Source organism: Falco biarmicus, chromosome 1 (assembly GCF_023638135.1).
Source record: "Falco biarmicus isolate bFalBia1 chromosome 1, bFalBia1.pri, whole genome shotgun sequence".
NCBI lineage: Eukaryota > Metazoa > Chordata > Aves > Falconiformes > Falconidae > Falco > Falco biarmicus.
The window spans coordinates 76,528,889-76,543,680 of NC_079288.1; the positions used below are offsets into that span (position 1 = coordinate 76,528,889).

Consider the following 14,792-nt stretch of genomic DNA (forward strand, 5'->3'; position numbering starts at 1 on the left):
CCGCTACTGTATGTCTTAATAAGCATTGGTAGCAACAGTCTAGTAGAACGGTTGCTAAATCAGTGATACTTCCTCAGGGATTGTGCTAATGTGCATTTAACTTAATTACCTTCTGAATGTTTTTCAACATGTTTTCACTGAAGTACACGTGATTCAGTATAAATCTCTTTACTGTCAAATATATACTACTTTAAACGTTGCAGAAAACCATATTTTAATCTTGTCCCTGTTGCACAAAGATGTTAAGCATCTTAAACTACTCAAGAACTAATCTTTTTTTGCAATATCTTTTTTTTTTTAATAACTGCACGATCAGGCTATGTTAGAACTTAAAAGATAGTGTCTCATTTCATAAAGGAGAATTTAAAAAACTGAAATTCAGGACTGAACGGAGTGAAACTCACAACTTCCTCATTTATACTCTAAAGCAAATATGGTGACTGTAGTGAACTGCTACATTATCAAATAAATTGGGAGTCAGGCCTTCACTGTTTTAGGCATCCACAATTTCTGTCGCCTGTGAAATCTTAATCTCCCTTTTGTTATCATTCAGATAAACAGGGCAATGATTGGCATGTGCACATATAGAACAAATTAGGTTTTTTTGGCAATTAGATTGGTAGTGTTTTGATATGTTTTTAGTAACGCTTTCTAATCTCAATGCCTCTCTGAAGTTCCATGACCTGAATGTAACCTTTTTGTTTTGCTTTCAGGTACTATGAAGCATTTCCTCCTCTTTCTGAAAAGCCAGTTTGCCTGCAGGAAATTATGACTGTATGGAACAAATCCAAAGTATGCTCTTACTCTAGCTCCTCATCTTCATCCACTGCTCCACCAACTAGCACAGATACATCTTCTCCAAAAGACTGCAATAGTGAAAGTGAAGTAACTAAAGACAGAAGTAATAAAGCATCTGCCACTGTACAGGAAAGAACCCAGCAGAAGAAAAGTAAAAATGAGAAGGAAAACAAATTTAGTAACAACACTGTTGAAGAGAAGCCTGTTTTGTACAAAAAGCAAGTCCGACATAAGTCTGAGGGAAAGATGCGTCCTCGCTCCTGGTCATCTGGATCCAGTGAGGCTGGCTCAAGTTCTAGTGGTAATCAAGGTGAATACAAGGCATCAATGAAATGTATTAAAGTAAGACATAAAACAAGAGAGGTTCGAAATAAAAAAGGGCGTAACGGGCAAAGCAGGCTTTCAGTGAAATCTGGTGAAAAGGCTGATAGAAAAGTCCACAGCGGAAGCAGTAGCAGCAGTAGCAGTGGGTCCATCAAACAGCTGTGCAAAAGAGGTAAAAGGCCATTAAAAGAAATTGGAAGAAAAGAAGCTGGTGGTAGCGATGGAAAAGATTTGTATTTAGACAGCAGAAATGAAAAGGAATATAAAGAAGAACCCTTGTGGTATACTGAGCCGATTACAGAGTATTTTGTTCCTCTTAGCAGAAAAAGCAAGCTGGAGACTACGTACCGCAACAGAGAAGATATATGTGGTGTAACATCAGAGGCTGTAGAAGAGTTGTCTGAATCAGTGCATGGTCTTTGTATTAGCAACAATAATATTCATAAAACATACCTCGCAGCAGGTACTTTCATCGATGGTCACTTTGTAGAAATGCCTGCAGTTCTAAATGAGGATATTGACCTCGCTGGGACCTCAATATGTTCTCAACCAGAGGACGACAAGTATTTAGATGATGTTCATCTGTCAGAACTAACACACTTCTATGAAGTGGATATTGATCAATCCATGTTGGATCCTGGTGCCTCGGATACGATGCAAGGAGAAAGTCGGATTTTAAATATGATTCGACAAAAGAGTAAAGAAAAAACTGATTTTGAGGCAGAATGTTGCATAGTGTTAGATGGAATGGAGTTGCAAGGGGAAAGTGCAATATGGACAGATTCGACCAGCTCTGTTGGTGCTGAAGGGTGGTTCTTGCAAGACCTTAGTAATTTAGCTCAATTTTGGGAGTGCTGTTCATCTTCTAGTTCTGGTGATGCAGATGGGGAAAGTTTTGGAGGAGATTCTCCGATCAGATTCTCCCCCATCTTAGACAGCACAATGCTTAATTCACACATGCTTGCTGGCAATCAAGAGCTCTTTTCAGATATTAATGAAGGGTCTGGTATAAACTCTTGTTTTTCGGTGTTTGAAGTGCAATGCAGTAACTCTGTTTTACCATTTTCTTTTGAAACACTCAACTTGGGAAATGAAAATGCAGATTCTAGTAGCACTGCTAATATTCTTGGGAAAACACAGTCTAGATTGCTAATATGGACCAAAAATAGTGCCTTTGATGAAAATGAACACTGTTCCAATCTTTCAACAAGAACCTGTAGTCCATGGTCACACTCGGAAGAAACCCGTTCAGACAATGAGACTTTAAATATTCCGTATGAAGAATCCACGCAATTTAATGCAGAAGATATTAATTATGTAGTTCCTAGAGTGTCTTCGAGTTATGTAGATGAAGAAATTATAGATTTTTTGCCAGAAGAAACCTGCCAGCAACAAGCTAGAACTTTAGGAGAAATGCCTGCTTTGATTTTCAAAAAAAAATCTAAGCTAGAATCTGTCTGTGGTATTCAGCTAGAACAAAAAGCAGAAAGTAAAGACTATGAAACTACACAAGGGTGTAGTGAAAGCAGTCCACATGGAGATGGCTACAGCTCAGGGGTTATTAAAGATATTTGGACAAATATGACAGATGGAAATTCTGCAGCGATGGTAGAAATAGAAGGAATAGAAGATGAATTGTTTTCAACTGATGTAAATAACTATTGCTGCTGTTTGGATACAGAAGCAAAAGTTGAAACCCTCCAAGAGCCCAATAAAGCAGTGCAGAGATCAGAGTATCACCTTTGGGAAGGTCAGAAGGAGAATTTAGAGAAGAGAGCCTTTGTGTCAAATGATTTATCAAAAGTAGATGGTGGTGACTATACTACACCGTCAAAACCTTGGGATGTTAACCAGGATAAAGAAAATTCATTTATACTTGGCGGTGTGTATGGGGAGCTCAAAACATTTAACAGTGATGGAGAATGGGCAGTGGTGCCACCTAGTCACACAAAAGGGAGCTTATTACAATGTGCAGCTTCTGATGTAGTGACAATAGCTGGTACAGATGTTTTTATGACTCCAGGTAATAGCTTTGCCCCTGGTCATAGGCAATTATGGAGGCCATTTGTATCATTTGAACAGAATGAGCAATCAAAGAGTGGAGATAACGGATTAAATAAGGGTTTTTCTTTTATCTTCCATGAAGACTTACTGGGAGCTTGTGGTAACTTTCAAGTGGAAGAACCAGGGCTTGAATACTCATTCTCTTCCTTTGACCTGAACAATCCATTTTCACAAGTTCTTCATGTAGAGTGTTCGTTTGAGCCAGAAGGAATTGCATCTTTCAGCCCTAGTTTTAAACCTAAGTCAATTTTGTGCTCTGATTCAGACAGTGAGGTTTTACACCCCAGGATATGTGGGGTTGATCGAACGCAGTACAGGGCTATACGGATTTCTCCAAGGACTCACTTTCGCCCGATTTCTGCATCTGAACTTTCTCCAGGTGGTGGAAGTGAGTCAGAATTTGAGTCAGAAAAAGATGAGGGAGGTATTGCTGTCCCTTCTCAAGTAGATGTATTTGAGGATCCACAAGCAGATCTCAAACCTCTGGAAGAAGATGCAGAAAAAGAAGGGCATTATTATGGAAAATCAGAGCTTGAATCTGGAAAATTCCTTCCCAGATTAAAGAAGTCTGGAATGGAGAAGAGTGCACAGACATCATTGGATTCCCAAGAAGAGTCGGCTGGGATGTTGCCAGTAGGAAACCAAGATCCCTGTTTAGAATGCAGTATGAAAGAATCTGTAGATGGTAGGGTGATGGAGAGCTCTAAAGTCAACTGCAGAATAGTGGAGCCGCATGAGGAGACTAGCAGATTTTGCAGTTGTAAAGCAGGGTGCCATTTCCCCACGTACGAGGATAATCCTGTTCCTTCAGGAGAGCTTGAAGAGGTATGTGGATATATAAAATTGTGGAATTTGCGGCTGGCAGCTGATAACCAGCAGTTTGTCATGTGACAGTTCAATTTCAATGTTTGTAATTGTATAGCTCTCTAGAAAATAGTTTTTTAGAAACACTGGAGATTCCATCTGAACATAAGAAAAAACTTTGTTACTCTAAGGATGACCAAGCATTGACACAGGTTGCCCAGGAAGGGTGTAGAATCTCCATCCTTGGAGATGCTCAAAAGACTTCTGGATGCAGTCCTGGGCAACCTGCAATAGGTGGCCCAGCTTGAGTAGGGGGAGTTGAAAATGATGGCCTCCAGAGCTCCCTTTGTACCTTAACCATTCTGTGAGTCTGTGAAAAATTAACTATCTTCAGGCATTATGGTGTCATCTTGCACACCTTTAGAAATATATGCATGTGTATGCTCATTTGACTTCAAAATCTGTTTACTGTAGGTTTTTAAGCTTATCTGATTTGCATATAATATGTTAAAATGTGCATAAAGTTTGAGGAATGAGATATTACTGATTTTGATTCAGACCTGTTTCGAAGAGGAAAAGCTGAAGTCGGTCTTTTCAATAGAGTTACTTCCAAGCAGAATAATTTGGAGCTGAATTATTGGATGTAAACTTCAGCAAAGAATGGTTTGTAGAAAAGCTTGATTGTCTAGAAATCAAAATATTCTCTTGTCAACACAGACACAGAAAGAAATAAAACATGGATGCAAAATATCCATCACTACCACAGTACTGCAAGGAGGCTTAGCTGTAACTACAGGTTAAGCTCAGACTTTTCTGTCGGGTAATTGTAGCCATAGATTAAGTAATGATCAAGAGCAAAAATCCTTTGCAGCCAAAAATATCCAAGTTTTTCTTGCTGTGAGCTCGCTCTGCTCTTGAGAATAAATACATGACCAACAAAATAATTTAGTTGTGCAGCCAGCCCAGAGATACTGTCTTGGATAGTTGTAAGTTGCATCTTACATTTTCTTTTCCCTCTTCAGCCTCGTCTTCCACATACTCAGCAGTGGTAGTATCTACATCAGGAAGGAATTTTTTTCATTTTTTCAACTGAACAGTTGCATCCAGTTGGTATTGTGCTATTGTATAGTCAATTAGAAGTTTGAAACACTAATGTATGGGGAAGCTAACCTGTCACTTTCTAAAACTAAAACCAACCTTTTTGTTGAATAGAATCAGAGTTCCTTATTTTCCTTCTTCCCCATTTGTTTCTCCTCTCAGCCTTCTTTAATTGCTATTACATCTTCTTTTCCCAGTGTCAATAAGTTGATGTCTGCTGCTTGCACAAGAGAATCAAATTTGTAACTTCTCCAGACCCTTTCTAGACATCTTGGTTCCTGCTGCTCCATTAAGTTAACGGAGATTAGGTGGCTCCAGAAATATTTTCTGGAGTCTGGGAATTGTCTGTATTTGTGCCAGGCCTTGCAACAAGAGTCACCAAAAAAATTAATTAACAAACTTAGACTGTAAGTCAGAACAGATTCTGGAATTACCTTTTACCAGGAGTAAGCCGAACCTTAACTTTGTGCAGTAGGACATAATGAACAAACAAATGCTATAATCCAGGTATTTGTGGCAACGGGAGTCTAAAGTTCCTTCCAGCTCTTCCAAGATCTCCTTTCTGGATGCACAGTGCTCCATGAGGATGTTTATTCTCATCTTCATTTCAACCACTTACTCATTCAAGGAAGTAGTAAGTGTCTGGTATAAGATGAGTTCACAGTGGTTTCATAGATTATGGGTAGCTAAGAGGCTTGGAAAAAAACCTTAGGTACAGAACAGTGCTCAGTGAGCTCTGGTATTTTATTTCTTTACGTTCCTTAACTAACTGCTGTTAACTAACTGTATTTTATTTCTTTAAGTTCCTTAACCTAACTGCTTCTCTTGCTCAGGTCACATAATTTTGTTGGTGTTTTCATAGCTTAAAAATTATAAGCCACTGAGAAGTACAAAGGGCAAATCATTATCTTGGCAGTCTAGACTCCAATTTGGTTTGCAATCAAGCTCTTTCTAGGGGGTTTGAGGAGCCTGATTACACCTGAACTCAGAAAGACTGGGTTAACTAGCCCTCCTGTATCTAGTGTGTCTCACGAGGATGTGCGCACACTCTGTTTTTCTAAGAGCCATTAGCATGCTTGTGAGGATAATTTGGCTCAAGAATATTTATCTGAATGTATTATTGTAAAGTCTATCTGTGAAAGAGGTTTTTTTTTAAGCATTAAAACAATTCTAGTATGTTGGTTATGAAGTAAGTAATCAGTAAAGATGACTATATCGTGTGCGGGAAGGGGTGCAAGTGTCGCGCAAGTATGTCTTCTGTGTGTGAACATTTCATTTTTTTATGAGTGATACTGATTATTTTCATGAGCATTAAACAAAATCAATACAAAATACTTAGAATTAGAACAGTTTAGGAGAAACATCCTTCCTGGACACTCCACGTGTACGTGCACAGGAAAAAAAAAATTTAACTTGATTAGAGGCTAATGGAATTGACTTGTTAGTGTAGATCAATATTTGTAAAGATTTTTTTAAAAATGAAACTTCCATTCTTCCTTTTATTGTCTTACGACAAAAATTAAAGTTACTGTTTAAATCACTGTTACCTAACATAAAGTTTGAGTTGTGTTCTGAGGTATGTCCAATATTTTTACATAAATAATGGATGTGAAAATACTAATGTAAACCACAGTGTAATAGTAACACATTCTGTTTTGCATCACATAAACTTGAATTATATACGTGTTGCGCAAACACACCCACCTTTGAATAACTCCTATTTATAAGACTATAGGAGAATCTGGTTCACTTTCCTCCCACTTACCTGCTATATTAGAGCACTTCTTTTAAAATTATAGCATATTTTGCAGCAGGAATTTGCTGATAGCTCCTGCAGAAGTTCTTCAAAAGTGTACGATAATTACGTATCTAGCCTTAAGATTAAAAGAGAAAAAGCTAACCACAAAACCAACCAACCAACCAGCCAAAACCCAAAAAACACCCTCAACCACTGTCCACCCTCCTTGCTGCCCACAACCCTCCACCACCAAAAAAAAAAAAATAAAAACCCCAAAAAACCCCCAAACCCACCAAAACACTGCAAAAACACAACAACAAAACCCACAAAAATTACCCCCTGGAGTACAGTCCTTTTTCTTCCAAGTAAATGCTCTTACATTTAGCTGTGGAGTCACGGGTAAGTATGTGGTCTGGTCCAGTTAATGGTCTTCTGAATACAACAACGCTGAATCTCTTGGCACCAAATTTTATATGGGCTCTAATCCAGTAGGTGTGGCCTAAGAGTGCTTATACTATTGCGTCCTTAAGATAGATGAAGGGACTTGCGCGTTTTGTTGGGATTGGTACCAAACTTTTAAGGTCTGGACATGCCTAGGACATGTGTTTGGGGATGAGGAAATTTTACTGGCAAGAAACATGTTTATGGATCTCATGCCTTAATTGGCCTACCGGCTTTGGTAGGGAACTTTGCCTGACTGGAGTAATGCGGTGTAAGTGTATTAACCCCTTTAGGAAGGGCTGTCGAGAGAGGGAGGGAAGCGGGGTGCCTTACATACATTGGTTCTGAGGTCAGTAGTGTAGGAGGTAACCTGCCATAAACCTAGGTAGTGATAAGAGGGACAAAAAATTCAGAGGGATCTGAATTGTGCTTTAAAATCAGGAGAATCAAGTGGGAAAAACCTTAAAGAGCACAAAACAAAGGACATAATTGTAAAAGAGTAATTTTGGGGCTGTCTGAGAAAGAATTGGTCTGGATAGTTCTTGGTAAGTGCTGATCATGGCATATGGTGAAAACACCTACAAAGAATCTGAGCTCTAAGTTGATAATTAATAAGACATTAATTTGCTGAGATTTTGAAGGGTGAAAGTATCTTGTATGAGAGGACCTTAAAAAGATAAGAGTTCACAATGACAGTATAAAAATTGTGAGGAAAAAAATGAGGCTTAAAGTAAGCCAATAAAATAAAAATTTGGTATACCTGAAAGTCTTAGAAGTAAACTAGAAACAGAAAAGTGACTGAAGGTTATTTCTGAGAGACAGGACTAACAAGCCTGGAAACCTGTAAAAAGATAATGTCTAAAGTATTGGTTAGTGCTTTTTTTAATTTTTTTATTTTATTGTTTGAATTGTTTGTGAAAAGGCAATTAAGCAAAGGAGTAGTACAGAAGAATTACACTGTTCCAGATAGTCATAGGAATATTCAGCTAAATATCATGAGGAGCAGCAACTAATTTGAAAAAAGCCAAGTAGAACACACAAAAGATAGGAAATATATAAAAGGCAAACACATTTCCATCCTTTTAAAGAAGAAAATGGAACCTGGGGTATCATTAATGACTCTTAAATTCCCTAAAGAAATGTTTTAGACCATAAATATCACGGATGCACGAGAAACTGAGAAACTTTCGAAGTATTGGTTTGGCAAAAAGATTCCACTCTCAAAATAAGAGTTGGTGGCTTACTAGAGGAGAAGGGAGATGATTAGTTTTTCTGGCCTGGGACATAAAATACATGTTTATGAAAATCACTGATGTTACCAAACTGAGAAGCTCTGCAGTTACACTGGAAGACAGGATTAGATTAAAAAGGTGGTTAAATTGGAGAAACGTTCTGAAAAATAAAATGCAATCCAGCAGGGCCAAATAGAAATTTCTAAAGAACGTAATAATCCTCTTCACAAGCACGGTATGAGTGACAGGCAAGGAAATGACATGAAACGGAAAAGCATCTTCAAGCAGATCATAAGCTGAGCACAAATCAGGAATGACGCTGCAAAAGATAGCAATATTGTGTTACATAAGTAGGAATGCCCTTCTCTAAGAGGGGAAGTAGTTGCTTCTGCTGGAGCTGGAAAGTCTTCAGCTGGAGTAGTGGGCTCAGCTTGTCTTCCCTTTTATTCAGTTGTATTCTTAAAACACTGAATTGCTTTTCCGTTGTTATGCTGGAGATCAAATGCACAGTTTAATATGATCATTATAGATTATGGGTAGCAATGAGGCTTGGAAAAAATCCTCCGATAACTGAACAGTGCTCAGTGAGCTCTGGTAATTTATTTTCTTTAAGTTCCTTAGTGCAAAAGGAAAACTAACTGCTTCTCTTGTTCAGGTCGCATGATTTTGTAGGCATCGGGAAACATGTCCTGAGGAGAGCAACACAAGTATCACTACTTTTGAAAACAGAGCGAAGGAACTGGGGTTATTTTATCTCAAAACAAGAGAAACTTGAGGAAGAACCCAGAAGTTTTGCAGAAGCCACGTTGATAGTTACAGGAAATAAGGAAAAAGCTGTGTTTTTCTGTAGGCTCTGGTAAACACAAAGGAAGTGAATGTAATGACCTTAAATCACAGCAAGGGAAATTGAATAAGAATTCTAACCAGAAAATTACTTACTATGGAGATCAGTTATTTTTAGGGAAGCAATAGAAATTCTGTCTTGAAGAGATTTAGAGTGTAGGAATAGTGTATTTTAGCTGATAACAGCTTTGTGCAAGAGTAGACTAGATGATCTTACAGCATCCCTTACACATACATTTTCAGTGAAATTTGAGAATTAGGTGACTGCCAAGTAGGTTTTAAGAATATAAAGTCTAGACTCTACTCCCTTTGTTCATTTGTGACTAGCTTCTTGAGCCAGATGTATCTTCCCTGGATAGCAGGTGAACTAAAATTACAAACGGATCTTTTGGAAGGAGTCTCAATGGTTTTATTGCTGCTTTGACTTCTGAATTATTCGTGAGTTTCCTGTATTCTTTCTGATAGTGGCTGCAGAGCAGATTCAAGGAAATCTGTACTTACAGATTAATATGACTTTTTTCTGTGATTGGTTATGAAACTGTTAAGTGTAACACTTCAAATAATACTCAGAACTTATGAGTCTTTAGTCATTATTCTCTTCAGATTCTGCAAAACTCTAGTCACTGCCTCAGTCCTTGTCAGCATGCATTCTGATAGAGGAGAAATACTAATTAGAAAACACCAGCATTGAGTATCTAATGCCCGAATAGTCTATTCTGAAAGGCATATCAATTTAGATGAGATATAATAACTATTTAGATGGGTAGCTGGAAAATTAAATATTTTTTTTTCATAAAATACTGGAAGTGCCCTCTTTTTGAGATCCTCAGGCAGATGGTCCTTAAAATTGTAGACCCCAGCTCTGAGAATACGTTTTGCAGAAATTTTGCTTGAAGAATAAAGTTCTGACCAATGCAACATTTCTAACTAGCAAATGACTAATCTTCCATATGAACTTGCTGTGGACTTTTATCTGTAACTGTAGGGAAAAACCTGTGATGGAAGCAAGGAAATTAATAAAAATTATGTCCAACTCATACAAAATTGTTAGCTGAGGAACAGAAAAAAAAATAATCACACTAATATTTCCCCCTATGCAGAGTGTTGATAAAGTAAGATTTTTTTTTTAAGCACATCTTATACCTTTCTTGGTAGAGGAAACTGTGTTGCATATTCCTAACTGCTCTCAGAGAAATTTATGTGAGGTTGCAAAATAAAACTATCTGTTATTTTCGGCCAAGAAGAAAGAATAAAATAAATTCCTAATGAACTACTTGTATGAGCAATCAAGCTTTTATCTGAAGAGAAAGGTATTCTTTTTTTTTAAACATACTTAACAAAATATTTTAAAAAATATGCTTTGGGGTTCCTGTTTTTGAGTTTTTTTGTGGTGGTGTTTTTTTAAAAAAAAATGTATCAATATGAACTTGCCTTTTAATACACTTGTATACATAAGAAGAGGGGGAAGGAACCCCACCCTCCTGCCCCTTCCAGATTTCTCTTACCTTTTGTTCCTTGGCTTTTCCATCACAGCATTTATCATTCAGGTAATCACACCTCATATTGCAGATGTGACAGTACCAGGTTTATCACTTTATTATATGACTGGGTCTTTCTCCTTGAATTCTGGTTTCATACTTCTAGACCTGGTCTTTCCCAACTTTGGTAGCCCTTGTTTCCTCACCTGCCTAAATGCCTCTGTCAAAGATGGTCCTAAAAGCTGGCATAGTATCTTGTCACACAGAAACTGCAGAATTTCAGCTCTGTCAGCTAACTTAACAGTACCGCTCAAATGTGCTGTTTTCAGGGTGCCTACTGTTCACAGCTGAAAACCATGGCGTTGGATACATCCCTTGCTGTAGTGAGTATGGAACACTTTACGCAAGCAAAATAAGCAAAAGAGTAAAGTGCTCCTCCTGGGCATTCATTCTGCTAGGCCTGTCTACCCAGTCTGAAATGTATTCACCAAAGCAGCTTGTCCTTTTCCCCAAATCAATATAATATGATATTCTGCTGCGTTCTCATAGTATGGCTTCATCAGCTAATGAATTTGGTTTTGCTGTCAATAGCAGTCTTCTGAAGAAAGCAGCAATACAATAAAACGGTGTAGAACAGTAGTCTTCCTTGGCTGCTTTATTTCAAATATTTGTGTGAGTGGAAGAGGAAAAATCCCATTGGCTGTAGGAAATACCGTTCACGGTGCAGGAAACATCTTTCACTTCTCTGCTTGTTTTCTTTTTTTTCAGTTGTATCCTTAAAACACTGAATTGCTTTTCCGTTGTTACGCTGGAGATCAAATACGCTGTTTAATATGGTCATTATCCACCTACACTCACAAAATTTCTCCTTCATGTTAGCTACTTTACTCCAGCTAGATTACAGAGTTGTTGCACTGTAATTTGATCTTTGAAGCAGCAGTAGATTTTTTTTTTTAGTTGGAAAAAACCTAATACTTGCTTTTATTCCTTTAGGAAGTATTTTTACTGATGTTTGCAAGGAATGGTTGTTCTTTTCATGTGAAATTTTGGATGAAAGGCCCAAGTGGACAGCCCTGCTGTTGTATGAAGTTCTTAGGAAGATTGAGAAGACAGACATAAATTGATGTTGGAAGGAACAAATGTGAGCTAGATGCCAATGAAAGACATAAATGCTACTTGAAGTTTTGAAACTAATTCAGTCTTTCAAACTCTTATGCAAACAATAGCAAACATTAACAATACTTTTTTCTGCTGTTGGCTTAGCTCTCAGTATGGGAGAGGTAATAAGGGGACAGAAGCAGAATTGGAGTTTTAGTTTCTGTATGTAACTGCACAAGTACTACTTAAAATTCATAGACAGTTGTGGTTTAAATCAGTCAGGACTTGGGGCAGGAGAATCTTGCATAACGGTAACATTACAGCAGTGTTTATGCTTGTGAATGCTGAAGTCCTTGAGTGATCTTGCATCACCTCAACCAGGGGCTCCAACAGAAGCCTCAGTTACCATATGCCTAGCTGTAAAGCAAGAAAGGAAATCCATCAGTCTGGGAGTGAAACAGCATTGCAGTAGGTTTTGCATTATTGTCTTTGACCTTTATTTTTAAGTACAGCTCAAATAAATATGAATAGTTCCAAAGAGGAGTGACTTCCACTTGCAACTTCTAATACCAGTACCATTGAGCGTAATAGCTATTTAGATAGGCAGCTGGAAAATTTAATAAAAATGTTCATAGGACACTGGAAGTATATGTAAGTATGTGTGAGGGGGGAGGAGACATAAATTGAAAATGCCATTTTAAAGGGGGAAGAACACCATCAAAGGAAGGTCGAGTCGTGGTACTGTTCTGGTATGGCATTTCATATTTATTAATTAGGAGTATTTAATTCACAGAATTTTTTATGATGACATACTGTGCATTTATAGTAAACATCTAAGCAACCGTAGGAAAAAATGGTGTTTTTTCAGTGAATGTATAAATGGACATCAGCTTGTATCCTCCATCTCCTCCCAAATGAAACGATCAGATGGCTTTAGTATGGATAGCGGGTCTTTTTACGTTTATCATTTTGCTTTACACATCTGACCTTAATGCTGGTTTAAAGTAACACATGTCATTCTATGAGGGTCAGTGTACGGCAAGAGGTCCAGCTCTGAGCTCGCACTGAAGTCCTGCTGAGCTGTTTCTGCATTCAGCTAGGAGATGTGTCTCTGGCTTTCTCCAAGTCTTCCGGTGTTGAGGCAGTGGTGGAAGGACACAGGAGCTGAGGCAGCCTGCAGCCAGCATCAGTTCAGCCACTGAGCCATCCTGAAGCAGATATGTAGGCTCTGGCGGTGACTTAGCCTGGGTAGCAGGACTGCTGTAGCTTGTTACACCCTGCCAGACTCAAGCTGGCTTTGCTTGTGACTTGCTGTGGATCATCCAGCTTATCAGGTGTGCAGACGTGACACCAGCAACGTGAGAAACTTTGAAGTTAATAAAGCACTGTGCCTGTGGAGTTTAGATGCCTCTATCTATAGTCAGCAGCAGAGTGAGGCTTCCATGACTGAATTTATTTGTAAATGCACATTTTAATTAAGTCCTGCTTCAAATACCCTTGAGCTTTCCTTCCTTCTATGGTTTAACTTTTGAAGAACTCCCTTTTCTGGAGCTGGGGTTTGAGCTTTTGGAGGGTGGTTCCGAAAGGACTGTTCCTTGGTGTTATGAGAGGAAACCAGCATGGATAAGTTCAATGTTCATTATAGCAGAATTTCCACAATAGAAAGTTCAATCTAGCACATGCTTCTGAATACAGCACTCTTGGGTTGCTCATTTGCTTTGAGAGGGACTTCTCTTTATTAAGTAATAAGTGTTTCTAAGTCTAGGGTCTATAGGTGTGTGGTTCTACAATAGCTTAAGGAGGAACTTTAAGGAGGTTCATTAATTTTCCATCCTTAAATGTTCTCAGGTTTTAAAATAGGGTGGGAAGGGAGTATTTAGGCATTTTTAGTGAGTAGATTGAGATTGTTTTTGGCATAAAGACATTATTAATCCTTATAAGCAGTTTTTCCTCATGTTGACACATTAATTCTCTAGTTTAATTTTATGTTATCCCGTTGATGACTTCAAACATAAAATTTTGTTGCCTGTTTGCCTTGTTTTCTGTTTTGTTTTGCACTGAACTGTTTGTCATGTTGACTAATGTTGTTTCAATGTTCTCTTGTTTTGTAGTTAGGTTATAAAGTGTAGTGCTGGAATTAATCTTTTTGCTCTGGATTTATACAGCTGTATGTGGGCAAAGTATGAGCCCCTGCGTAGAGCTCATATTGCCTATGAGAGTTCAGATAATGGATTTGCTGTTGTAGTTTTGACAGTCCTTTCCGATTAGTATTAGAAATTGGTGTGACCTGTAAAACCTAGCAAATTGGTTGTAATACCAGTTTCCTCCTTTACATGTAAGTATATTATTTATGGCATAATGAAGCATGATTATTGTCTAAACGCTTTCCTATATTGAATACTAATCTGCAGAGAATGAGTGGCAGCCAGGAAAAGCAATGCTGGTGGGAAAAGGCGCTCTATTCTCCCCTTTTTCCTGCATCACAGTGTGAAGGTAAGAAGCTATGCCTGTTCGAACTACCTTGCTGTTGCACCTGCGTTGGAATGAAATGCTTTTTGTTGCAGACTGGAAGTGCTGCAGGTGAATTGGAACTACTATCTGTATTTAAAAACAACCAGTAAACTTCCACAGTGAGTTCTCTTACCCGAGAGAGAACTGGGATGCTTCAGTTACATTTGTAAGAGATCTCTAACATCCTTTAAGTAGTTTTTAAATGAAAGTGCTTTTAAAATAGTCTTAAAATGTATGCAAATTTACCTAATTCCAGAGCCTGGAATTAAGTAAATAGAATGTTAATGTCTGACTTCGAAAATACTTTATTACATTTTTGAACATGCTTCAACCTGTGTAATACTACATAGCTAATTCTGTAAG

At 38.1% G+C, this 14,792-nt stretch overlaps 1 protein-coding gene across 6 annotated transcripts in view; it reads left to right on the forward strand.

Annotated features, from left to right (window-relative positions):
* The window catches only part of KIAA0232 (KIAA0232 ortholog), a 72,463-nt gene that overhangs the window by 52,296 nt on the left and 5,375 nt on the right, over positions 1-14,792 (forward strand). For all 6 annotated transcript variants that reach the window (XM_056337965.1, XM_056337952.1, XM_056337974.1 and 3 more), the window contains 2 exons: positions 714-4,011; positions 14,330-14,411. In XM_056337965.1, coding sequence (XP_056193940.1) covers positions 714-4,011; positions 14,330-14,411 — 3,380 coding nt within the window. The remainder of the gene's footprint in view (positions 1-713; positions 4,012-14,329; positions 14,412-14,792) is intronic.